At 40.1% G+C, this 27,283-nt stretch overlaps 1 protein-coding gene across 8 annotated transcripts in view; it reads right to left on the bottom strand.

Annotated features, from left to right (window-relative positions):
• Positions 1-27,283, bottom strand: part of PHACTR1 (phosphatase and actin regulator 1) — a 215,192-nt gene that overhangs the window by 76,258 nt on the left and 111,651 nt on the right. Inside the window, exon 1 of one of the 8 annotated variants that reach the window (XM_072152612.1) lies at positions 4,310-4,706. The exons of 5 other annotated variants lie outside the window; for them this stretch is intronic. In XM_072152612.1, the coding sequence (XP_072008713.1) occupies positions 4,310-4,526 (217 nt within the window). In that variant the 5' untranslated portion in view covers positions 4,527-4,706. Of the gene's footprint in view, positions 1-3,938; positions 3,959-4,309; positions 4,707-27,283 lie in introns of those variants that run through there. 2 more of the 8 variants (XM_072152609.1, XM_072152616.1) reach the window with 2 other exon arrangements.

The following is a 27,283-nucleotide window of genomic DNA, read 5'->3' as shown; positions in this document are numbered from 1 at the left end:
TTACTTTCTGCTCGCCACAATGTAATAATATGACGTGGAGCAGAAAGGACCAACGAAAGGACACATTTAAAGGACACCTGTCATCAGGTCTGTGTCACTTGTCCTGTCACTACTACCTGTTGGAGCAGCTCACAAGGATCCCATCCCAGCCTTTATCTAGTTATTTCATACATTAATCATTGTAAAATCATCTATTCTTTATCATGTAAATGAGGCTGGTCACATGGTCAGAGGCAGTGATGTCACCCCTGTTACCCCTCCCCTCTCCTCCCCCTGCTCATGTCTGTGTGAAATGTATAGTAAAGCATGGCTAGTGTCTGTGCTGCATCCTCCTAATATACAGGTGAGAGACACAGACATCAGCTACACATGAATCTGACATGTTCTGCTGTAACATGGCTGCCTGGAGCTGCTGTATTTCTCCTATATACACACACATGCACACACAGGCTGCAGGGGGCGTGGCCACCAGCACCAGGAAGCACATCATTATACAGCCTCACTCCATTATACAGGCTGTCAGTCATGCACTGGGGGTGTGGCTGTGCCTCCCACTCATGAATAGAGTGGACAGCTTGAATATGCTAATGACTTATTGGACATTTCACAGGTCATTTGCATACAGTTTAGGACCTCATTGCTTAGGTTTACAGGCATGTAGAGGGACAATGAAGGGATAGAGGCAATGCTCTCTAATGGCAGTTTATGAAAATATATTTAGTTTAGGGGGGTTATTTTGCATGACGGGTTCTCTTTAACTAATACTTGTATTCTCCATGAAACAACAATTCCCCGAAGTAAGCTCTATCATTCCTTTATTATGCCTAAATTTACATTAATTATGACTACAGACTAAGATTACACAGCATTGGTTTGTAGTCTGTAACCTTGGTGACAGATACATCTTTGTATGAGCTGTGAACACATTGCTGTTGTTGATTTTATCAATACAAAGCTGTTTTATTTTCACACAGATGTACGGGAGCTTGTGAAATGGTTATAAAGGTGGAGTTTACCTCTAAAAGGCTTCTTAGAGAATACAGGTTTGCTATGGGTGAAGTTGTTCCACTAAATCACCAAGTCTACAGAACATTATTCACTTCTCTTTAAGTGATTGAGTTCTAACCTAAGATTACATTTATGTGATGAATCATCAGGCTTCATGACCAGAATAGAAGATCTGGTAACACAGTTGACCCTTCCTCTGTAGTGTTGTTATACTCTGGCTGACAATGTTTTGGCTGCCCTGAGTTGCTGGTACTTCTAGGGAACATCGTGGACCTGGCAATGTTATGGGGGGCACTGCACACCTTGGGGACACAGTTTAAAGGGGGGTTTCCTGCTCTAGACCATAGTCTTCTGGAAGCCTTACTAGAAGTCTTACTATGGAGCTGTGGTAAACTCCTGTGGTAAACTTCTGGGTCATGGCTCTTTACTATAGATTTCTAAAAACTTTCATAATTTGTGGCCATGGCTCTTTACTATGGAGTTCTAAAAACCTCCTTATTTGAGGTCATGGCTCTTTACTATGGAGTTCTAAAAACCTCCTTATTTGAGGTCATGGCTCTTTGCTATGGAGCTGTAGTAATCTTCTTATTCAGGCTCTTGGCTCTCTATTATGGAGCTGTAATAAGCCCCTCATGCAGTATTACTGGATGTATTTTATGGTACCTCTGATTTCATATGAGCCTTTTCCATGGATAAATTCAGTACAAATTAGCTGTGTGATATTGGTTATACTTTTAAGGGTAATATTGCTGGAATTTGGTACTAGATACAGGTTGATTCAGTGGAAAGTACTGATTGAGCTCCAAGGGATTGCATAAACATATAGATTATATATAAATATGAAATTATACATACAAAGTGAAATAGTATTCAAAAAGAGCCACCTCATCATCATTAGAACCATTCTCTGTTTGTAAGATGCTTGTAACATGTGTTATTGTGTAACAGCAGGAGAAGCGAGGGTCTCAAAGGCTGCAGTCACACGTTGCATTTAGTTTGTGTTTAATGCTTGTGTTTTTAAACAGCTGAAGAGATTTGCCTAATTATATTGTTGTCAACATTGCGTTTACAAAACGCATGTGTTAATGCTTTGTTAACATGTTAACACTAACACATGCATTACCATTACATTGACACATGTGTAAACAAAGCATTAACAAACACATGCAATGACTTTACGTTAATGCATGTGTCTTATAACTGTGTAATTAGGCAAATCTCTTCAGCTGTTTGAAAACGCATGCGTTAAACAGAATCATAACGCGTGTGACCGCAGCCTAAACCATCAGCTGACATAAGAAGCAATGGAGGAAAAAGCAGCAGCGCTCTTGTGATCCAGTGAATCAAGTGTTCTCTTTATTCATCACAAATACCTGCAAGGTTTCGATAACACTGAATGTGCATGTATTTTTAAAGAATATAGAGATCAGTTGATTCTCTGGATTACAATGGAGTGCTGCTGCTTTTTCCTCCATTGTATCTTCCTGGATCCATGCAACAAGGACCTTTCTGCTGTGGGCATCCGCCATTGTGTAAGCGGGTTCAGATTGGGCAATTTTGGATGCTGCCCCACACTTTGTTCTTAAGAGAAGCAATGGATTCAAATGATATACATAAGGTATATAGTATATTAGCATCAGTGTCACTTGATCACATGCTACTGTACTTATAGTAGCTTTAGTATCTGCAGTGTAATATAACCTCCCATCACAATATACATGTTGTACAGCTTCTAAACTCATGAATCTATGAAGTCTGTAGACTTCTGACAAGTGTAACCAGACGTCTGTCATAAGCTTCACTAGTAATATACATTCTCCTTGCCTTGTTATGTCATGTTCACCTCCAGTCTCACCTATCTTATAAGTGGATCCACAGCATGGAGCCAGGTGACACCGCATCCACCACTGGTGACACACCACAGCCAGATCCCGCACACACACAGTAGAAGGAATTAAGCCTCCAAGCTGCAGCCTTGTGAGAAATCAATGGATATTGTGAAGTCCTCACTTCCCAGCATTGCAGGGAGTCAGAGAGATCAGGAGGAAATGTATCAAAGCTCAGCTGCCAGGTATAGTAATAGAGGTGTACAACAACACCTCCTGGTGACCTTCAAAACTCCCATCCCCAGGGTCACCCCCTCCCTGCACTGCAACAACCAATAGCTTGGAACATCGGGTTTTACTAAACATAGGATCTGGCGACAGGGATGGCACTTTATCTATTCAACTTCCTTACATATGTACCCTAATTTTGGCTTAGGTTAGGGTGTTCAAGTTCAAACAATTCCACCAATGCTATACCATATTTGTTCCCTTTATCAACTATCTATACCATATAACTCCATCTATCTATACCATATATCTCCATCTATACCATATATATAGTGTATCTGTGTGTATGATATACCTTCCTCTATCTATACCATTTATCTCATCTATCTATACCAAATATATACTGTATCTATCTATACTTTATACCTTCCTCTATCTAAACCATATATATATTTATATATTATCTGTAGCATATACCTTCCTCTATCTATACCAAATATATATATTCACTGCATCTATCTGTACCATATACCTCCCTCTATCTATACTATTTATATACTGTATCTCTCTCTGTACCATATACCTCTCTATATCTATGCCATATATATTGTATCTATCTGCACTATATACCTTCCTCTATCTTTACCATATGAATACTGTATCTTTCTGTACAATATACCTCCCTCTGCTTATACCATATATATATATATATATATATATATATATATATATACTGTATATATCTGTACTATATACTTCCATCTATCTAAACCATATACCTCCCTCTAGTCATTCCATATATATATATATATATAATCTTCTCTACCATTTATACTGTGTATATCTGTACCATATACCACCATTTTCCATACTTACTACCTATGTGGTGAGCGCATAGACTATGTGTATATCAGTAGATGCCCGTCTCCTTCCCATGCTCCACTGTATTCTCAGCTGTTCCATTCTCATGTTCCCTGGCGGTGGTCCCCACTCTGCCCAGCAGGGGGCACAGCCGCAGCTTCTGATGAGGTGATGCCCGGGGGCCCTGCACCCAGCACAGATATAATGGGGTGAAGCCCCCTCATACCAGTGAGCGGACTATATGGAGTCCATACACAATGGCACTGTGTAGACACGTCGCCCCCTCCTCGGTCCCATCTCCAGGCACTGCATTGTGTGATAGTGGGAGGGGGGCGGCAGCTGCCCCCGGTGCCCCCGCCAGTGTGATGTCCCCGCCGAGCACTTACCTTCCTCTCCGCGGCTGCAGTTGCTGCATATGTGCTTTATCTCCTTGCCTATGTGACAGTGGATGACAAAGGACACGTTGTTGTTGTTGCTGGGCTCCTTCAGCGGCTTCATCCTGACTAAATAGAAAGCCTTCTTCCGCGGCTTGTCGCCCTCCCGGCAGCCGAACGAAGGCAAAGAGAGCATCCCGGGCCGCCGGTAGTGTGCGGGCTCCGCCATCAGTCCCCTCAGTCAGCAGTCATCTCACACACACACACATTGTCAGGAGGAGGGGAGGAGGCAGCCCCCGGTCTGGTGTGACCTCTGGAAACTGCTAACACCCACCCAGCCAGCCAGCAGGCACAGGCTGGAGCCTCACATTCCCGTGCCTGTACCTGCAGCAGCCACACACTCCAGTGTACTATCACACTGCTGACATAAAGAGCATTGCAGGATGCATGGATTCTTGTCACTCATCCCTGTAGCTACATAAGCACATGAAGTACCTCTGATCTGTGCTAAATGGCTCATTGCCCACCAGCAAATTTGTGTCAATATTAGGTAAGGTACAGTAGAAAATGGTCATGCATTTAACCCCTTAATGACGAGGCCTGAAAAGGTTTCACTGAGGGGGGCATTTTTAGCAAATTTCAGGCAAAATTGTTTAAGGGCCATAACTTTATTTTTTGCAAGCTACCTTTGAAACACAGAGAGCTAGTTAAAACTAGTGAAAATCATGATAAAGTAGGAACACTTACTCATAGATCCAGACACCATGACTGCACTAATCTTAGATCTGTTCTCCAGGGCCTCCTTCCTTCTAAAATCACCTTTTAAAATTATGCCAACGAGCCTGAAATGCTATCAGCGTGTTATCAGAGCACCACCATGCTTCTCTGCTGCTGAGATCTTCAGGAAGTTCAGAAGGGAGGGTGAGACTGTGCCATGTTGCTGCAGTATAACAACACCTCGTGAAGCCAGAGCACAGAGGGCTTCTGGTACATGCCCATGGCATCATTTTAAAAGTTGATTTTAAAAGGAAGGAATCCATGGATAACAAATATAAGAGGATTACCACAGTCACAGTGCCTGGATATATAAGTAAGTGGATTTTGATAGATTACCTAGCTCACTCCTATAAAATGTTCTTATCTCACACATCACACATGAATAAAGGATATATCCACACATACATAGATGACATGACATGATTATGTGGATTTTCCTCCACATAACCATCAGCAAAAAATGTAGGAGTTCCTATTTGCTGGCCGAACAGTTATAGTGGCAGTGCTGCTGTTCAGCTAACAGGTTGGGACTCCTATCCGATGCACCATGCTAAGTCCATGGGATCTGACCAGCACAAGGGACTGATTCATCCCAGCAAACTCCGTCAGTGCTGAACAGGGCAGTCTGACCCTGCCCAACTGGTTGCTTCAGTCATCTCGGGGAGGGACGAGGGGACCATCTGGAATACATCGGACCCCCTTGGACTCCCGTTCTCGTGATCAGTGGGGGTCCCATCACTGAGATCACCACTGATCAGCAAGTTAGGCCCTATCCTGTTTCAAGGGAAAACCCTTAAATATGAGAGGCGAATAAACAACAGGCTTAACCCTAAATTAAATTAGTCCTGGAATTAACCACAAAATGTGTAGGACATATCCCCTTATTCATCATAACATACGTTTTTCTTAGGACTGTCTGATACTACTTAATCTAAATTGACCTGCAATATTAAAATGTGTCATGTATGCACAATGAAATTCACAAGGAAGATCTGATTTATTTTAAGAATTTGGTGAGAACATTGAAAATAATCAGTTAAAGCTCTTGTAATTTCCAGTCCTAGAATATGTCTTATACATGACTAGAAGCAGGAAAACGTGTAGCAGTGTTATCCACAGGAAAATTGAAAGCTTCATATAGGAAAGCTATTTCACCATTGTCAATAGGGTCACTTGAAGGTGTAAAGGGAATGTGTTTCCTATTTTTGTTTTGATTCATTACCACCAGACAACAAAATGTATAATAAATGTATAATAAAATATAATAAAGTTTCTGTTTATATTTACTTGTAGATTTTTTTCCTATATATTTTTTTATCTGTGAGACCAGTATACTAGAAAAAAAATTGTTGCTTTGTGAGATACAAGGCACTTTTTGGAAATTGTCATTCTCATTTCTGGCAAATATCTTTATCAGCTTTCATCATCAAAATCCATGCTACTGACAACAGATATGCTGAATAATGTAATCAGCTTTCAGTCCCATTAAAATGAAAGGAGTTTTCTGTATAACAAAATAAAATTGCACCTAATGCTTCCCCATGTCTTTGATATTATTATTCCCAAGCAACCACCTCTATTGTTTTACATGTTGTTGAGAAATGCAGAGTAGTGGGGCCTGGGAGCAGTGGTAACCAGTAAGTACCCAGTTATTATGATACTGAAAGGGGATATATAAAGACCTCACAAAATACAAAAATATCCTATTTTACTTAGTTGAGTGTACTAAAATGACCAATATAATCCACAATTTCACATCTGTTTAGAGGTATTTGCATTACTCCATCCTCTTGTAGATTCTATAGGGGGATATAACATACTGGCTCTTGGTGTGGCGGCACATAATGTTAACCCTACTCCCTTGCACTAGACAGATATATTGACAGACTTCGACCTCCAGATATATCCTGCGGGTGGCTGTGCTGGCAGGTAACTCTACACCAGACTTTGCCAGGAAACGGGTGCCACCGGGCACATCCCTTTTCATTCCCTCTCCACGCCAAGTTGCGTATGGGGGAAAATAGTTGCAATTCCTGGGGCACAAGAAGAAAACTAGAATATAGGCACTGATAAATACCCCTAAAGATTTACTAGAATATAAATTTGTACTCTTCAAGGCTTCTGTTAAGGCTTAGCATACATTGATTTACACAGGTAGACCTGGCATGTAAGACTTTATTTCAACTTCGTAATAACATCAAAAATTGTACAAAAACAGTCTCCCCAGTCAACACATGTGCCCTTACTCATGACTGGGTCCCCTGTGCAAGTCAATCCTTATATGAATATGCATCTTTTTCAAATTCCGTAACAAAGATGTATATGGGCTTGTTATCTGTTGGACAATAAAAACACATTTGCAGCGTTTTCTTGTGGGCTCTGTTTTTAAGGCTTTCATTCTGTGTTAATTCTGACATTTCTCCTTTATTCTTTGGGTCACTCTATAAAATGCATCTACAAATATATTGTGCAGTTTCTTCTGAGTAAGAGGACACCCCACATGGGGACGTAACCTGCTGTCTGGGCATATGGCGAGGTAGGGAAGGAGCACCATTGAGCTTTTGTAGGGCGGATTTTGATAGATTTTTTAGGTTCCATTATGTTTTTCAGAGCCCCTTAGGCAGCGTTCACAAGTGGCAATTTGGTTGTGTTTTGAAACGCAATCAAAAGGCTCCACCTGTGACTGGAGGTAAGTTTGCATTTCCTTCATGTTTAGTAAATGTGTTGGAAAAACAATATTACCATCACGAGTGGTGCCTTTGAATTGCGTTTCCAATATTTTGAGTTGAATGTCAAACCACTTGAAGGAGCTAGCACCCACAGTTAAAGAAATAGATGATAACTTAGCACTTTAAGATCAATATGCTTAGCTTCTGGTAGTCACATAACATGCTAAGAGCAATAAAACAATTAATGATAACAATAACATCTTTAAAGGATTTGCCTCACGTGCCTGAACCTTTAACTAAACCGACCATCATTCATAGCAGAGTGCTGCAATCCTACCTCAAAGAACAGATAAACAGATCCAGCCATCCAGTTATTGTTATGGCATCTCAACAATGTTACAGATTAGCTCCAGGAATGTAAAAGTAAACAGAATGTGACTGTAGCGGGCAAATGCTTGGCAAATGACATCACAACACTTCCATGCACTGACTGCGAAGGCGGATACAAAATGTTTCGTCCAGACGGATGTTGGAGGATTTCAAGGAAATGGCTCGCGCTTTTAGACTTTGTTTCTTAAATTCAAAACACTATTTATCTGTACAAATGGGATTTCACTTATCCAGAACACATTGACAGATTGGAATGTCCCAAATGTCAACTTGTTCTGTCTCTCCAGTTTTAGTTAATTTGGTAACTAATAACCTCTTGCTTTGCACCTCTCCCAATTGCTGAAATTTATATAATCAGATTTTCAGATGGATTTTGTTGCTGCTCAGAATAGCTTAATGTGCTTTCAGCTTTGACTTCAATACCTCATGTGTACAGTACTATGTATAATACTCTCGCTCTAAGAATTTAAGAAAGGTTCTACTTTTTTCCTTCAAACTGCCTCACCCTAATCTTTATGATATCTTGTTTTCTCAACCACCACAGGTTTTGGGGCACTGTAACTCAGACATCACGTTACTCACTCGGTTGTCTCTGTTACCAGTATTATAATTTCAGCCTCCTGCATGACTTCAGCTCTGCTAAATTCCCCCTCAGCATTTCAGCCTAGTTTCTAAAGTTTAAGGATTGTCCCAAGTTAGGAAGTTATCCCTAACTAGAAGGTCGGTTAGGGTCCAGATGCTGGGACCCCAAGCAGTCACAAGAATGGAACCCCAGCGACAGTAAACTTACCCATACACTATAACCACTGGATCCTGTTACCTTTTTATAGAGTTCACCATTTTTTTTTGTGGTGCACCTTAAAATAGGTTAAAATAGGGTGCAAAACACATTGAAAGTTAAATACAACCTTGGTCCGAATCAAACAGACTGTCCGACGGCACGCCCCCTAATTTGTGTCGCATGGAAGCCAGTGCAGCTGCGCCACAAAAGGGTTGCGTGCAACACAATCCCAGCGCAGACACTTCTTAAATACCTGTGCAAGCCATTTTAGCCATGAAGAACGTGCACTGTCCGACAAAAGTGCAGCACATGACCCTTAGTAACTGTGTCCCAGTGTTTCACCAACCAAAGTGACCATTGCATCAAAATACAGTACAGGCAGTCCCCGGGTTACATACAAGATAGGGTCTGTAGGTTTGTTCTTAAGTTGAATTTGTATGTAAGTTGGAACTGTATATTTCATCATTGTAATCCCCGCCAGAACTTTTTTGGTCTCTGTGACAATTGGATTTTAAAAATGTTGGGTTGTCATAAGAACCAGGATTAACAATAAAGCTTTATTACAGACACCTGTGATAACTGTTATAGCTGATCATTGTAGCCTAGGACTAAAGTACAATAAATAACCAATATCCAGTGGTCTGTTTGTAACTAGGGGTCGTATGTAAGTCGTGTGTTCTTAAGTAGGGGACCGCCTGTATTATGGTCTGTACAGACACAGAACACTACATCTTCCTAATTTGACCTAACCAGAGTAAATTATTGTAATACATAGTGGAATAACAATAGGTGTTGCTGTGGTCACATTTGAGAATTGGTCATAAGGCAACAGAGCCGATTTAATTGGTTTCTCGCTGTGTGAGACAGCTGTCTTTGCCACCTGCCAATTTACTTATGAAGTTTTAATTAAAACATTAATAGGTACACTGCATACATCATCTGACCAAGTGACTTACCATTGTTTCTCAAGTTATTAGTTCAGTATGTTATGTGTTACATATTCCTTTTCTACATGCAGTTATGGCACTGTATACTAAACAAATGCACATAAAGTCACATCAGGAATAAGTATATTAAAAGTAAGAAAATGTGAATTATATCCTCCGATATGTTTAAATTATGTACCACATGTACAAACGATTAGAGACTATGGGATTTATGTCCACCTTTAAAAAGTATACTAGTGCTTTTTGTTATCTAATGAACTGTATGTAAGGGTCTATTCAGGTAGAATGAGATTATTATACATTACTATTGGATTACTAGCACAGTGAGGGATTTTATATGGAGTAGACATATTGGACCCCTCCATCCATGTCAATAAAATATTAGCCATGTGGGCAAGCTGCCCATGTCTTGTATTTCCAAAAAGATCCTCTAGTATCTATGTGCACTCCAGGGTAGTGAACATAGATACTAGAGAATCTTTTTGGAAATACAAGACATGGGCAACTTGCCCACATGGCTAATATTTTATTGACATGGTAATAGTAAAGAGCAATATAGCGTTATAAATATTTGCGTCATTCTCCCATAGTATCATAAGTTGGTAAACTGCCAATACAGAAATTCTTATAGTACATCTGGGTACATTCAGCTTTTTATGCATTCATAAGGTGCTGAGAAAGATGTATAGATCAATATTCTTATTACTACAATAATAAAAGCTGCTTTCTCCTTGAATATTGGCTTGAATATTGAATGCACTTGTTACGAGTTAGGCCGCGGTCATACGTTCCACTAGGCGTCTGTTCATAACGCGATGCTAGCGCTCATGCCTTTCCAGGGAAATGCATGCGATTGATAAGCCTTATCTGTGTCCTGCCATTACACACATGCTGTCCATTTCCTTCTGAGCCTCATTGAGATGGTTCTACTCCTTCATTGGAGTCCAGCTATGTTTAATTAAACTGATTGAACTTGATTAGAAAAAGCACACACCTGTCTATATAACACCTCAAAGCTCACAGTGCATGTCAGAGCACATGAGAATCGTGAGGTCTAAGGAACTGCCCAGTGGCCTTCATATTCCTTAATCCCTTCATGACTGAGCCATTTTAGCGCTTTAGGACCAAGCCTGATTTTTTTACATCTTCCCTGTGTTATTTTTAAGAGGTTGGACCTTTGTAATGCTTTAACCCCTTAATGACCTGCCTCTTTTTTGTTTTTTCATTTAAATTTTTCACTCCTCACCTTTTACATGTAAAGAGCTCTGTGATGGCTTGTTTTCTCCATAACGAATTGCACTGCATAGTAATGGTATTGAATATTCCATGCCGTGTACTGGGAAGCGGGAAAAAAATTCCAAATGCAGTCAAAATAGTGAAAAACACATTTGTGCCGTTTTTTTTGTGGGCTTGGATTTTACGTCTTTCACTGTACGCCCAAAATGACGCCCACATTTGTAAAGGTTTTAAGGAGTAAAACCTCCTTTACAAAAATTTTTTGGGGGGATTTTGTTGGTGTACGTAGCTGTGGGTGGTGTCATTTTGTGCAACTTTTGATGACATTTTCAATGCTAATATTTTTAGGACTGTACAACATTTTGATCACTTTTTATTGATTTTTTAAAAAATATATTTTGAAAAATGGCAAAACAGTGCCATTTTTTAATTTGGGCGCTAGTTTCCGTTACGGGATTAAACGCAGTAAAAAACTGTTATTATATTTTGATCTGGCATTTTTGGATGCGGCGATACCTAATGTATTTTTACTGTTTATTATATTTAAATCAGTTCTAGGGGAAGGGGTGATTTGAATTTTTTTAGTTTTTTTTAAATTATACTTTTAACCTTTTTTAATTTTTATTTTCACCATTTTTGAAACCCCGTAGGGTACTTTAACCCCAAGTTGTCTGATCGATGCTATCATATAATGCCATATTACAGTATGGCAGTATATGGGGATTTTCCACCTCATTAATTAAAATTTGCAAATCGCACACTGTAACGAATGGGTTAAAACAAGACACCCTTGGATCTTAGGAGGACCTGAGGCTGTCATGGTGACCGATCGCTGCTCCCTGATGACCTCACAGGAAGCGACGATCGTCACCAAGATGGCGGCAATCGGCGAAGCCCGTGATCCCTCTACATGCAGCGGGAGCCTCAGGGCTGCCATAGCAACGATCAGCACCTCTGTTCCCTCCATGGAGGTTGATGATCGTCTTGTTAGTGCCCTATAGACGCCCCGGTCAACATGACTGCAGCGTCTATTGGGTTAAAAAGCCAGGATTGCGATAGTTGCAAAAGATAGTTGCAATTCTGGCTGTTACTGTGGGAACCCTACTATACTGCTGGGTTCCTGCAGTGATTACAAAGCCTCACCTTTTTAACCCAGGCGATCACTATAATGTCCCTCTATGTCAAGGTGTGGGAACTATCTGCATCCTATAACAGAGTTACGCCAGGGTGCACAAAGGAGTTGTTGTAAACCAAGCACACTTACATGCTGGTGTGTGCCCCCTCTGTCATTTTCCGCTTTTATTTCACCTTCTTAGGAACTTTTTTTTTACAAAAAAAGTTTAAAACATTATGCAAATTAACCTGAGGGTTCCAGCTCCATAGATGTCAATGGAGCCTTGAGCCCCAAAGGCTCATTAGCATAATAGTTTATTTACGGTATGTCTTAAAAACAAGGGCATAAAAAATTACAAGAAGAGTGGAACTAATACATATAGCACTGCCTGTACTGGGTTTGAACTGTGTTCTATAAATACAGTACATAATGCAGACTTACAGACCTCACTATCTACAATGGGATCCATTGGATTGGATTCTGCTCTGTTGTGCCCTGCTTTTTTGATCAAATCAAATAACATCATACTATGGCAAATAAATAAAAAAGGACATTATTTGGTGCATCTACATAATTGTTGAATCCTTGTTATACTTGTGCCTATGCTACATTCATTATGGATCATCTTAAAATGAAAACTATCACACCAACAAAATGAAATCTTAAATTAAAATAGCTATTTCCTCATATTTTATCATTATGACTAAATTTGAGACAAATTTTCTTAGATTCTACACGCTACACTAGAGGCACAATTTCCCACTATTATGTCATTTGTGACTCTGCATCAATAATATGAACTCCATAGACATCATGCAGTAGACAGCATAGCTGAATATAGCGGAATATAGTATAATTGAGACAACAAAATAATGTTCAACGTTAGATATGTCTGGGTACTAAGCTAATCTTATTTAGGTTAAACCAATAACAAAAGAAATCTTTTCCCTAGTATTTCTAGGGTTAAACATACAAGCAGTGAAGAATGATTTTGCTAGCAGCCATTTTCATTAAATGAGATGCGCTACCTGCTAGGATTTTTTAATGGACAAAAATAGCTGATGTTGCCCTGGGGACCGGCAATGGTTTGCTTTTTAATATTATAATCACTATCTTGTGATTTAATTACCAAATTCAAGCACATTGGATTATTTTGTTCATTATGTATTTTAGAAGGGGCATAATGATTTATTATAGCTTAGCTGACCTAACATATTTCTGTCATCTAATTGCACAGAGGATATGCTTCAATAAGCAAATCTCCCTTGTAAATGATACGAAGAATAAGGGAATTTATAATCTAGAAATCTACGGTACATTAGAAATTGAAATAGGGATGTGTTGATACTAGCAGTCATTTGGAATAGCTGTGGTGCATCGACAAGGGTTGATGATTGACAATAGGAAGCTGATCTGTTACCAAGCTTTTTATGCTTTTCATGGCTTGTCACAGCAGCACAGCTGGATCATAACAACAATACACTATGAATATTCCTTTTTCACCATTTATGAGGTGCAGTTTCTTACAAAGTAGGTTGCATCATCCACATTTCCTTTTAGAATTGACACTATTCAAATGCATTCATTATAATTGTATCCACATTTGGTCCCTGCTTGTTATGTAATTATCAAATGTTTTATTATGTAAAGATTTTAAAAAAATCAAAATTATTTTATTAAATAAAAGGTTGTTTACCTCTTTTGCATCACAGACAACAAGACAATGAAAGACAACACCTCTGTGGAAAACACAATTATTGCAAACACTACTGACAGATGATGTCACAGATCATCTACACATCTTTACATATCTTTTATCTGCACAGAACATGGTATGAAAACTATCAATAGATGGGCCGAGGGGTAGGTGAGGGGGTACCCTGGGGGGAGCTGTCCCAACTTTCAATAACAATCAGTGGTATGTCTTTAATACTCACCAACCACTGGTTACTGGATGCAGGGAGCGTTATTACCATACATGCACCCTATTTGTGACACAGGCGGTGCTGTATAATTGCTTAGTGCAGGAATGTAAAACCTTTTTTTTTTTGTGGTGCTTCTTAGCTAATGGAGACATGGGCGACCTATATACTGGGGGCATGGGCTACCTATATACAGGGGGAATGGGCAACCTATATACTGGGGACATGGGCTGGTGTGGGCTACCAATGTACAGACAACATGTGCAGGCATGGGTTGCCAATGTACTTGTATATCATACTATCATAGTTTATACGGTTGAAAAAAAGACACATGTTCAACCAAGAAAGGGAAGGGATTAGATGAGGAAGAGATTTATGGGAAATAATTCTATATAACATAACCATCAAAGTTATTTAGGTGTAAAAAGGCATATAGACCCTTATTGAAGCTCTCTGCTGTCCCTGCTGTGACCAGCAGCTAAGGCAGGCTATTCCACAGATTCAGCACTCGTTGCAAGTAGATTTCCTTTATTTCATTCCATTATGGTGCAAATACAAAAACATACATTATGTGTACAGAGCAATGATGCTCACTGTTAAAAAATAACGCAGCAGACCTACGCGTTTTGACATAAACAGGCATGTTGTCCTTAGTCATGGTCTATCTGCCTAAGAGTAAGAAACAACACTTATACTTTAAAAGAAGGCGTGGTTACATCGGATGAGAGTGGACATGCACAGAAGACAAAATATGCTGATTGCCTAAATTATATCACTTGCTGTTACATTAGTTAAAAAAAGATGGCAACCCCCATAAGTGTGAAGAAAAATCAGAGTTTAAAAAAATCTACAATCAGAAAAGTAAAAACAGATGAAAAGTAATATATTTTGTTATCTATAATAGTAATTGTATAGTAATTCCTTAATTTTAGGGGAAACTGTTTTTTTATTGGCACTGTATCTTTAATAATTGTAGGGTGCATTGTTTGTATAAATTTGGGATACTGTGTGTGTATGTATATATGTGTATATATATATATATATATATATATATATATATGACAATACATGACTAAGTATATACTTATATACCATACTTAAAAATTATTTTAAAAATAATAAACTTATATACTTACCCTCCGGTGGCCCCAACGTGCAGCGCTGCTCCCCCATGTCAGCGCAGGTCCTCTTCTGGCTTCTGCGCCCGTCTTCTGTCTTCTCTAAATTCATGCTGGGCGCCGCCATGGTTTTCTCCCATACTAGGCGCCGTCCGGGGGAGAACAATGGCAGCACGAAGTTAGAGAAGACAGAAGACGGGCGCGGGAGCCAGAAGAGGGGGAGAAGCGCTGCACGTCTGGGCCACCGGAGGGTGAGTATATAAGTTTATTATTATTATTTTTTTTAATGCTGGGCTGTGCTGTATACTACTGGGGCAGTGCTGTATACTACTGGGGGCAGTGCTGTATATTACTGGGGGCAGGGCTGTATACTACTGGGGGCAGGTTGTGTACTACTGGGGACTGGCTGTATACTACTGGGGGCAGGCTGGCTACATACTGGGGGGTCTGTGACCAATGCATTTCCCACCCTCGGCTTATACTCGAGTCAATAGGTTTTCCCGGTTTTTGATGGTAAAATTAGGGGTCTCGGCTTATACTCGAGTATATACGGTATATATATATATATATATATATATATATATATACGGTATATATATATATATATATATATATATATATATACGGTATATATATATATATATATATATATATATATATATATATATATTGTGAGACACTGAAGGGGTTAACTGTGGATGGGCGGTATGTTTCCCCTAGGTTTTGCTTCTATGCAAGGCCTTAGTGCTGAGGTGGGTTTGTCCAGCACCTTGGACACAGGTGATGGGAACAGCCTAATTAGCCTGCATAAAATCACTCAGCAGAGTTGAGTGGGTTGTCTCTCTGTGGAAGGAGGCTGAGAGGACACAGCTCTGACCTGTGGGTCTGGAGCAGCCACGTGATCTTTGTTTAGTGTGAGCTAGTGGACTATTTGTATAGTTAGCACCCTGACGGGTAGGTTTTCTTTTGTTTATTCAAATACCTGAATGTAAAGGCTGGTTTTATTTTGCTGCAATAAACGCAGGCGAGACCTGTTTGGACTGTATCCTGGTGTCCCTGTCTTGAACTGCATCCCAGCACCCCGCTACCACGGTCTCTACTGGGCCAAATCCCCACAATATATATATGTGTGTGTGTGTGTGTGTGTATATATATATATATATATATATATATAATGAACTCTGGTTCAGGTGAAGTATGTCTGTACTGATGCTGCTTCTTGTACGCAGCTCCATTTTGGTTTATTTCTGAATGGAGCTTGCTTCTGGTACTGTGTTTCTGTTTACAGCTCATTAATGGTGCTGTATTTCTGTATGGAGCTCGGTTCTGGTGTATTTCTGTACAGAGCTTGATTCCAGAGCTATATTTCTGTATGCAGCTCATTTCTGGTCCTATATTTCTGTATGGAGCTTGGTCCTGGTGTTGTATTTATGTACAGTATTTCTTTCTGTTGCTGTGTTTCTGTATGGAGCTTGTCTCTGGTACTGTATTTATGGATTGAGCTTGGTTCTGATACTGTTTTACAAAGTTTAGTAATGGTGCAACCACTATTATTATAATTGCCCATAATTTTAGGGAAACTACATATTTTATATGATAAATTCAGGGGAAGCACTTTATACACTTAGAAAGCACTCTACAGGCAGTCCCTGGGTTATGTACAAGATAGGTTCTTTAGGTTAGATTCGCCCTGTAGAGTAAATTACTTAGAAACTGGCCTGGCTTAGGATTCCCTTAGGATTCTGGGTAAAGGATTTTAAATTAATTCTGCTTCAGCAGAAATCTACAAAGTACCCGTTTGAATGAACAAATATTCAACCGGTATAATTGTTACCACTGAATTTTCAAGTTATTTTATTGTATTTCATTCCTACAAAATGCCAATACAATGCAATTCATAAAAGGCTGACTCATTCTGTATCTGGAACAAACACTCAGATAAATCATTCTATTGATTGTATGTTATTGTTTCTAGCAGTTTATACCGCTGACTCTATAAATCCATATAAAAAGCAAAACAGACATCATGCAGTGATACATGAAGAGATATGTATGATCTAAGGGTATGCTCACACAACAGAATTCATATCATTCAGATGCTGCTTATGGCGGTAATGTTTGTGAAGGTCTGTGGCAATGCATAATACTAATCCAGCTCCATCCCTAGATGAAATCGAAGGGTCAGCCTTGGCTTCTGCTGCAGAAAATACAAACAAGTTTTCAATCCTTTGTGTCATCATTGGTTATTTCGTTTCTTTTAAGTTAACATATTTTCCAAAATTCAAATAAAATGGATAACCTTTCTTTGTAAGTACTACTTTTTCACATATAGGAGAGATCTCATATGTAAAAATGCTCATGCCCAATGTTTTATAAAAGACATTCACATTTATCTGTGTTGCAGTTGCTGCCTTACTGTATGTTACTATTCCAGCGTTAAAGGAATATATACTTGAGTATAAGCCAACCCTAGTATAAACCTATTGACTCGAGTATAAGCCGAGGGTAGGAAATGCATTTGTCACAGCCTACCAGTATATAGCCAGCAAGCCCTGTAGTATATAGCCAGCCATCCCCCTGTAATATTTTGCAAGCCAGCCCCCTGTAGTATATAGCAAGCCATACCCCCTTTATTATATAGACAGTCATCTTTATTATATAGCCAGCCCCCTGTAGTATATAGCCAGCCCCTGTAGTATATAGCCAGCCAGCCCCGTGTAGTATATAGCCAACCAGCCCCATGTAGTATGTAGCCAGCCCTCCCCCTTTAGTATATAGCCAGCCAGCCCCCCTGTAGTGTATATAGCCAGTCGCCCCCTGTAGTGTATATAGCCAGCTGCCCCCCTGTAGTGTTTATAGCCAGCTCGCCCCCTGTAGTGTATATAGCCAGCCCGACCCCCTGTAGTGTATATAGCCAGCCTGCCCCCTTTAGTATATAGCCAGCCTGCCCCCCTTTAGTATATAGCCAGCCTCCCCCCTTTAGTATATGACCAGCCGCCCCCCTGTAGTATATAGCCAGCCGCCCCCTGTAGTATATAGCCAGCCAGCTCCCTGTAGTATATACCCAGCCACCCCCCCTGTAGTGTATATAGCCAGCCAGCCCCCCCTGTAGTGTATATATACAGCCAGCCCCCCCTGTAGTGTATAAAGCCAGCCAGCCCCCCCTGCAGTGTATATAGCCAGTCCCTATTAGTATACATAAAGTAGTATAAAAAAACTGCGAACTAACCCCCCCTCCCTCTGCCCCGGCAGGTCCTCTATTTGCTTCAGCTCCAGGTCAGCGACGGGCTTGTTGTGTCAGCAGCGGCTGACGTCATAGATATATGCCCGCTGCACACCGACCTGTAGCTGCCAACAGAAGAAGAGAAGACCTGCAGTGGCGCCAAGGAGGTGAGTTTTCACATTATTTTTTTTCTTGACTTGAGTATTACCCGAATTTGAATTTTTTAAGCACAATTTTTGTGCTGAAAAACTCAGCTTATACTCAAGTATATGCGCTATCTCTAAAATGACACATGTAAAACTGGAGATATATTTCAGGATAGCCAATAAAGTGCCCTATATGTTGCCATTTGGGAGTGCGATACACTCATATATGCTTTACATGGACTTTAAAGGGAACCGGTCATCAGGTTAACAGTTAATTGTCAAACTGTGTAACATCTTCTAGTTTTTTTTTCTTTCATGGTGCAGTGTGGTGGCATCATCCAGAAAATCAACTTTGAAGTGAGATGTCAATTGGTTGCATAAAGTCAAGGAGAGTTAAACATTAAATTAAATGTGGGGAGCTCTGAGCACCTCCTCCTCTGTGATTGACATCATGCATCGGACTTCAGGAGATTTGGTTAGTCAAGTCTCTGGATGTAGGACCCTCAATTACAGTGAAGGGGGCTTTCTGAGCGAGGTTTCTGAGAGAGATCGACATCTAACTTTAAAGGAAACCTACCACTTCTGAAGGTAGGTATGAGATGTAAACACCGGGCACCAGCTCAGGGTGAGCTGGTGCCGGAGCTTACCTTAGCTAGTGTTTTAAACCGCTATATCGCGGTTTAAACGCATTTTGATTTACAGCCCCGAGGTAGCTTCGGCGCACGGCCGCGCACAGCGCCGAAGCTACCTCGGGGCTGTAAATCAAAATGTGTTTAAACCGCGATATAGCGGTTTAAAACACTAGCTAAGGTAAGCTCCGGCACCAGCTCACCCTGAGCTGGTGCCCGGTGTTTACATCTCATACCTACCTTCAGAAGTGGTAGGTTTCCTTTAAAGTTGATTTTCTTGATGATGTCACCATACTGGGTCATAAAAGAAACATGATCTGGAAGGTGTTCAGCTGCTTGGCAACATATCAGTATTGGTTTATTAAGTCAATTCCTGCTGACAGATTCCCTTAAAAAGAGCTTTTTATACAAATGAAAGATAAGAAGTATAGAAAATATGGGTATATTAGGATCTGTATAAGGTTTGTGTCATAAGGAATTTGTAGATGTAGATGATCACATGTGTTTTTAAAATTAATTGCATTTTATATGCAAATGATTCCTCATGGATAATTTGGGATTGTTTTTGTCATTCTGTGAGTCAATATTTATGTTATTGCTGTGATAATGTTTGTTTATATAAAATTACACTAATAATTAGAAATTGACTCTGCATATAGTCATGTCTGTGTCACTGGGTGTCACCCACTTTCATCTACAAGTTTTAATGCTGTTCATTTGGAGGCATCTTTTTAGAGTTACATATTATCACCCAAACCACATTTTCAGCTCAGCAATCCTGCACAGATTTCTCTCCTAGAGTATTAGGAACAGCAGTGGGATTATACCAACCTTAATTATTTGTTCCCATCTGTTCATTAATACATAGTGTCTTGCTACAAACTTTACTAATATAAATGTAAAAGGTCTGACTCTGGAGCATTGTACAACTTGCTGGTAAAGTCTGTACACAGAATAAACATAGGTTGGTCTTATTATTTACATTGTTTGTCTCTTGAAGTCAATCTACTGTATATACCCCTCTTGGGGTATTTTGACCTCATAGAGGGGGAATGCCTGCTCAGGACTAAACTTTATATATACATATTATTTTTTTGAGTATTCCCAGACCAGGTTAGCCATATGTCTAAATATTTTTGTTTTATTTTTCAGGGTCCATAACAATTTTTTTTCATTCCACAATCAACATGGCCATGGCATTTACTAAGGGGCCGATTCGCGGGCCATGGCATTCCCGATGTGTTACTCGAATATTTCCGATTTGCGCCGATTTCCCCTGAATTGCCCCGGGATTTTGGCGCACGCGATCGGATTGTGGCGCATCGGCGCTGGCATGCACACAACGAAAATCGCCGAACTAAAACCCGACGGATTCGGAAAAACCGCTCCATTTAAAAAAAAATGTGTTGCGGAGCTTGCACTTACCTTCACTCGGTGTATTCCAGAGCGTTCCGGGGAACTTCAGCGCAGCAGCCACCTGGTGGATGTCGGAGGAACTGCCTTAATAAATCCCGGCCGGACCCGAAGTAAATCTTCCCCAATGTGTATTATATATAATTATTTTGATAAAATATTTAAAATTGGTGAAAAGAGTGAAATTTGAAAAAGAATTCTTCCATACTTTAGTTTCATCTCGCGGCATTTGCTTTTGGTAAATATTACATTTTGAGGGTAAGTATGAATAAAGCAATTGCCATATTTGTACAGGAATGCTAAATCAATTTAACCCCTTTGTGACCAATTAACATAATTTGACATCAGGTGGCTGAATGTGTTTTCCAGGTCCAAGCCATGATGGGTGATAGTGGCAATCACAGCTGTTAATGCAATTTCAGCAGGAACAGTACAATGTTAGCGATAACCATCTCCTAGGACATATCAACTGCAGGGACAGTTTATATTTCTCTAAAATGGATAGGAAAGCTCAGGATTTTAATTTCTTCAATTTAACCCTCTTTATTTTAATTATGTCTGTTATAAGTATCTTATGTACAATGATTCTTTAGCTTATCAGTATTAACAATCTAAAAAGGCAATTTGCTTGGAAAATATATACATGAGGGAATCATAAACCAACATCTTATAGCCATGAAGTCTAGCATATGCCCAAAAGGAATGTCACCCACTAAATATTTGTGTGATATGGAAATGAAAACACTTTAGGAGATTTAAAGTGACGCTGAGCGCCTCAAGTATCAGAAGTTACTGGTTGCACTGTTGCATATAAACTGCACTGGGTGATATATGAACATCTGGGACTACATTTGGAAAGTCATAATTGGGATGCTTATTTTTTGTGAGGTATCCAGCTTCACATAAAGAACTCTACTAGCTAATCTTGAGCGTAATTAGCAATTACAATGAGTAAACTAGACCCTTGCACAATGGAGTGTGATTGCTTTATGGCTGCTGCATTGTTCCTAAGGAATACTGTTAGCCAACCATTTAGAATGTTAGTCTGGTGCTGTGGATACATGTGGGAAAGTATCTTGGTATTATTTGTCTTAAACATGATAGTATCACTCCTATATGAATACTCATTTAGTTTCTTAGTAGATATAAAGATACAGGTCCATCAAGTCCAACCTATAATTCATAGAAAGGTAATTTATCACCTGTTTGATTTCTTCTACTGCTTTATGAGACCTTTCTGTCTCTGTTGAGACTTTTAGACAAAACTGTCTCAGAAAGGAGTAGAAAAAAACAATGTGTTGTCGCCCCCTCCCCCCCTTCCCCCATAAAGTGTAGATTCAGAGGAAAGTATAAAATCCTCCAAGGCTGAATTCAATTGGCCCAAATTAGGGAAAATTCCTTCTCCACTCCAATATGGCAGAATAACTGCCTGGATCAACATCAAATTAATAAAATGTTTTGTTTCCATAACATCTAATATTTTTGTTCTCTAGAAAAACATCCAGGTGACTCTTGAACTTACACAATATATCAGGCATCACAACCTAATGCGGCAGAATTCGAATGGTGTATTTGATAGCTACCTGGTAAACGGCTATAATTCACAACTTTAGATTCACATGTACAGACTGGGGGGCATTCACCAAGGCTTCTATGCCAGTTTACTGGTGTACAGGGCGTAAAAAGTCACAATTCCTGGCACACAGCCAGGAATTGTGACTTTCTTTCCCACTCTCACCACACCACTCCACTGGTCATGGATGGGTGGGGAGTTAGCTGGTGCAGGTCATAGCTGAATTCTATGCCAGGCTGGACCCCTAGTTGGAAGCAGAATTTATCAAGATTGGACACATTGGGGCAGATTTACTTACGCGGTCCATTTGCGATCCATCGACGCATTCTCCGATGCTGATTCGGGTTCTGCGGGATTCACTAAGGTCGTGCGCCCGATGTCCACTTGGTGTCGCTGCTGCGCTGAAGTCCGCCGGAGTTCACCTTCTCTGTCTCGGGTTTTCCGACGGCCACGCCCCCCCATTTCTGTCGTGTGAAAGCCGATGCCGATGCGCCACAATCCGATCGCGTGCACCAGGGACAATTCGGGACAATTCGGCGCAAATCAGAAAAATTCGGGAAACCTGACAAAGGTGTGCGATTTGGACGCAGAATCTTAGTGAATCACGCCGGACCCGAATCCTCGTCGGACAACGCACTGCGGGATCATGATTGGACCGGGTAAGTAAATCTGCCCCATTAAGACTCTGCTTGTCACCTTTCTGAGATAGTGTTACCAAGATTCATTTTTAGTAACTGCATAGAGAATTGTGTAATTTTTAATCTGTCATTTGGATTTCTTAATTGTTGAAGGACTAATTTAGACAGCGGCCTATTTGCCTTATTAATATCAATTATTAATTTAAAGATAGATGGTGGCAGTGAGGAAATTAAGTGAGTGCCAGGGCTAGGAGAGTAAGGTTTAGAGAAAAGGCACCATCTTCCATAGATAGTTGGGGCTTTATGTGCTAAATTTGAGGCTCTCTAGCCTAGGTGACACCAACCCGTGATGTCACTTAAAAGTGCAAGGTTCGTCAAACAAACAAATAAATAACTCCTAGGCACTCTGAGCCCTCTCTGTGGGCACCCTAGCCATTACCCCAGTACAGGGTTCACCAGACAAGACTAAAGGCCTCTTTGTGTGGTCCTGGAGGCCCAGAACTTGCCATGCTCAAAGCTAACTGTGCTCCTCAGTCCTTCATGATAACTCTATGCAGTAATTGCAGCAATGTAGAATTATCAAAATTATGCTAATCGGTCTGGGGTGCTCCAGCTACATCACCTCTTGTAATTTATTCACTTCCTTGTATGATACAAGTCTTGCCTGTTCCCGCTTATTCACAGTGCCTGATGTGTGGGTTTTGGTGGTAGTTTGGGCACTTGGTCTCTAAAAGAAGCATAATCACTGTCCTAGGTATATATAGTGTTCATAGATGCTATTTATACAACAAAATAATTACAGCCAGTGTTTTCTGTGCTCACAAGGCCAATTGAGACAATTATAGTAATCTTACATCATGCTTTAGGCTTCATTCACACATAGTGATCGTTAAAATCACCCAGTTTTTCTTTGTTTAAAACAGCGAATGTTGGTTTCTGATCGCTTGCATTTCTATGGGAATGTATATGTGATCAGGACCAGCTCTGCCCACAGGGGTTTGCCTTGCTGCATGCTATGCCTGGTATCCAACCCAGGGAGCATATGCACATCTGAATATGGCTGATGCCATAAAGGTTAAAAAAGACATACAGGTAAAGACAATATTATTAATAGTTAAAACGCTACTGCTGTCCACCGCACCTAGAAGACCTTGTGTCAAAGAAAGAAAATATGATTTATTGGTATGTGGTATTAAAATGATGTAAGGTCTTCAGTGATCTGGCTCTGTGGGAATCTGGCCCTGAGATGAGTCTTAGAATTGCTAAACATATGTGCATTATTGTCACAGTGCATAATTGCTGGAATGTCTACAACCAGATGGCTTCAGGTTATTAAGGGCAAAATCATTAAGTCCAGCTTTAAATGAACTCATTCAGATGCAACTCAAAAGAAGCTAAGCTAGTGCCATTGTGCTGCTTCAGCGCATTTCTTTAGCAGCTACTGCAACATGAATCACTATCAAGATAAACTAACATTAAAGTAACAGTCAGGATCTCTGTCTGCTTTTTCTCCAAGGCCTGCTGTCTTCAGAATCTTATCAGCGTGCTTTTGCATTTTAGGTATTCCATAATGTTTAGTAAAATCCCATTCCATCCCATTACAATAAATATTGGCAGAATAACCCCCATAATATAGATTATTGCAGCATAAACTATTATATAATCTGCCATGCTGTTGGAACTAGATGGCTATTCTGTCTTTTGAGAAGATCAACCTTGGATATTGTACTTGTTTGTTCTCTTTTATGATAAATGGCAACCATCACTGTACTGAAGTTTGGGTGATGATGATGAAATTGATCACATGCTTCATCACTGTAGGGTCCTTGAACCTTTTCTTGCTGCCGGTTGTAATGGAGCCAGGACATCGGAAGAAAATTTTTCTGAGGCTAGTATTAGACATGTGTGAGTTCATGACTGGATGTAGCAGACTTGTGTGCGTTAAAGGATGGATGTAGCAGGCTATGTGTGTAAATTAATTGATGTAGCAGGGGTGTTTGTGTAAGTGAATGGACGGACGTAGCAGGGCTGTGTTCGATGTTTCTGTGTGTGAGACCACCAAGGAATTTTTGATTGATGTCAAATATGTAATTTTTTTGTTGATAACTAAATGTGGGGTGCATTTTATAGTTTTAAAAATACATTAAAAATAAATAAAAATTAAATAAATTAAAAAATGTGCTGAAAAACCTCACCTCGTCTTATGCACGGGTCAATAAAAAAAAAAATTAATACTCACCCTCCGGTGTCCCCGATGTTTGTTGTGGCTCATGATCCCGGCGGCTCCCCGTGGTTCCTCTTCTATCTTCTCTCTTCTCTAGCCGGCAGAGTCGTGTCCATGTGATCTGCCGGCCGTTGCACACTATGACACGCGATGTCGCCGCTGATGACGTCACAGCGCAGCATCGTAGTGTGCAATGGTTAGAATGGAGAGAAGATAGAAGAGAGAAGAAGCCGCCGGGAGCCGCAACGGGGATCGGGAGCTGCGATGAACATCGGGGACACCGGATGGTAAGTATTAAGTTTTTTAAAAAAATCTGTTTGCCAAACTGCGGGGGGCAGGCTGTATACTACATGGGGCAGGCTGTATATTACATGGGGCAGGCTGTATATTACATGGGGCAGGCTGTATACTACATGGGGCAGGCTATATGCTATATGGGGCAGGCTGTATGCTATATGGGGCAGGCTGTATGCTACATGGGGCAGGCTGTATACTACATGGGGCAGGCTGTATATTACACAGGGGCAGGCTGTATACTACTGGGGGCTGGGTGTATACTACATGGGGGCAGGCTGTACATTACATGGGGCTGGCTGTATACTTCATGGGGCAGGCTGTTTACTACATGGGGGCAGGCTATATACTACATGGGGCAGGCTGTATACTACATGGGGGCTGGCTGTATATTACATGGGGCAGGCTGTATGCTATGTGGGGCAGGCTGTATGCTACGTGGGGCAGGCTGTATGCTACATGGGGCAGGCTGTATACTACATGGGGCAGGCTGTATACTACATGGGGCAGGCTGTATACTACATGGGGGAGGCTGTATACTACATGGGGCTGGATGTATACTACATGGGGGCTGGCAGGCTGGCTGTATACTACACCCTCGGCTTATACTCGAGTCAATAGGTTTTCCCAGTTTTCTGTGGTAAAATTAAGGGTCTCGGCTTATACTCGGGTCGGCTTATACTTGAGTATATATGGTATACTGGAGATCAAAATTAGAGACTAACCCCTAATTTTCCTAAATGTGAAGGTCATAAGTAGTCCTAAGCTTATTTCATAAATTGTATATATATACAAAAGCACAGGATAAAGCACAGATACCTGCTAGTTAATTATGCCCGTGGACAGACACTACTTACTGCCTGTGGACAGGTTTTATGTTGATATACTTTGGTAATTTTGTAAAAAACTGTTCTAGTGGCATGGTGCACACCTTACAAAGAATCCATCAAATGTTGAACAAATGGAGATTTCAATATTTCTGAAAAAAAAATCAAGTGAATAAAGCCCTACACTGTTGGCTTGATTCCCATACAAGATTGTACTATTTTGCAGTGCTGCCCAGTATATATATATATATATATATATATATATATATATATATATATATTGTATTCTCAACAAACTACAGCTTCTGGTTTTGTGGGGTTTTGCTCCTGTTTTCTCCAACCACAATTGGAGATGATTTTGGAGCCTTTATTTTGGCTCTAAGTTTTCTTTGTTAATGAAATAACACATTTGAGATAGTGGTTTTCTATATAAATGAAGGCATTTAGAGCACTCAGAATCATTTCCTTTTGTTTTGATAATGTGTCATCATTTATTAGATGGCCATGCCAGGTGTGGTAGAGTGGAAGATATTTAAGAAATGATATAACTTATCCAATAGACAAGTTAATGCTAAATGTTGGAATCAAAGAAATTAAATATTATTGCTGAAAGCCATGTGGCAGTGATTATTATATGACTTACATAAGTCATATAGGTATCAAACAGATATGATACTGTTAGTAGTTCTTGAGTATTGTGGTGCTAGAATATGAGGACAGCGTATACTACACAATAGTAATAACAAGTGTGATAACACTAGCTTCTTCAGAGGATTGTGATCAGTCATTAGGGTATTCTTCACAACTACAAGATAAATTCTGAAATAACTGTTGACCTTTCGGGAAACACTGGTGGAAATTGTGTGAGAAATCAATAAAACATAATGATGTCTTCTGGTTACAAACATAGCAGAGGACAACTCAAATTGATTTCAATCATATCATTTTAATGTCCTTCTGCTTTGTAAATGAACATTTATAATTGTAATCATCTTTGTAGCATACATTTTATTTTTCATAAGTAATCTACTCTATATGGATACTTTACCCAGGAATTGCAAAAAA

Source organism: Engystomops pustulosus, chromosome 5 (genome assembly GCF_040894005.1).
Source record: "Engystomops pustulosus chromosome 5, aEngPut4.maternal, whole genome shotgun sequence".
Classification (NCBI taxonomy): Eukaryota; Metazoa; Chordata; class Amphibia; order Anura; family Leptodactylidae; genus Engystomops; species Engystomops pustulosus.
Note: the sequence above shows the minus strand (reverse complement) of the source record. Positions and strands in the feature narration are given on the sequence as shown.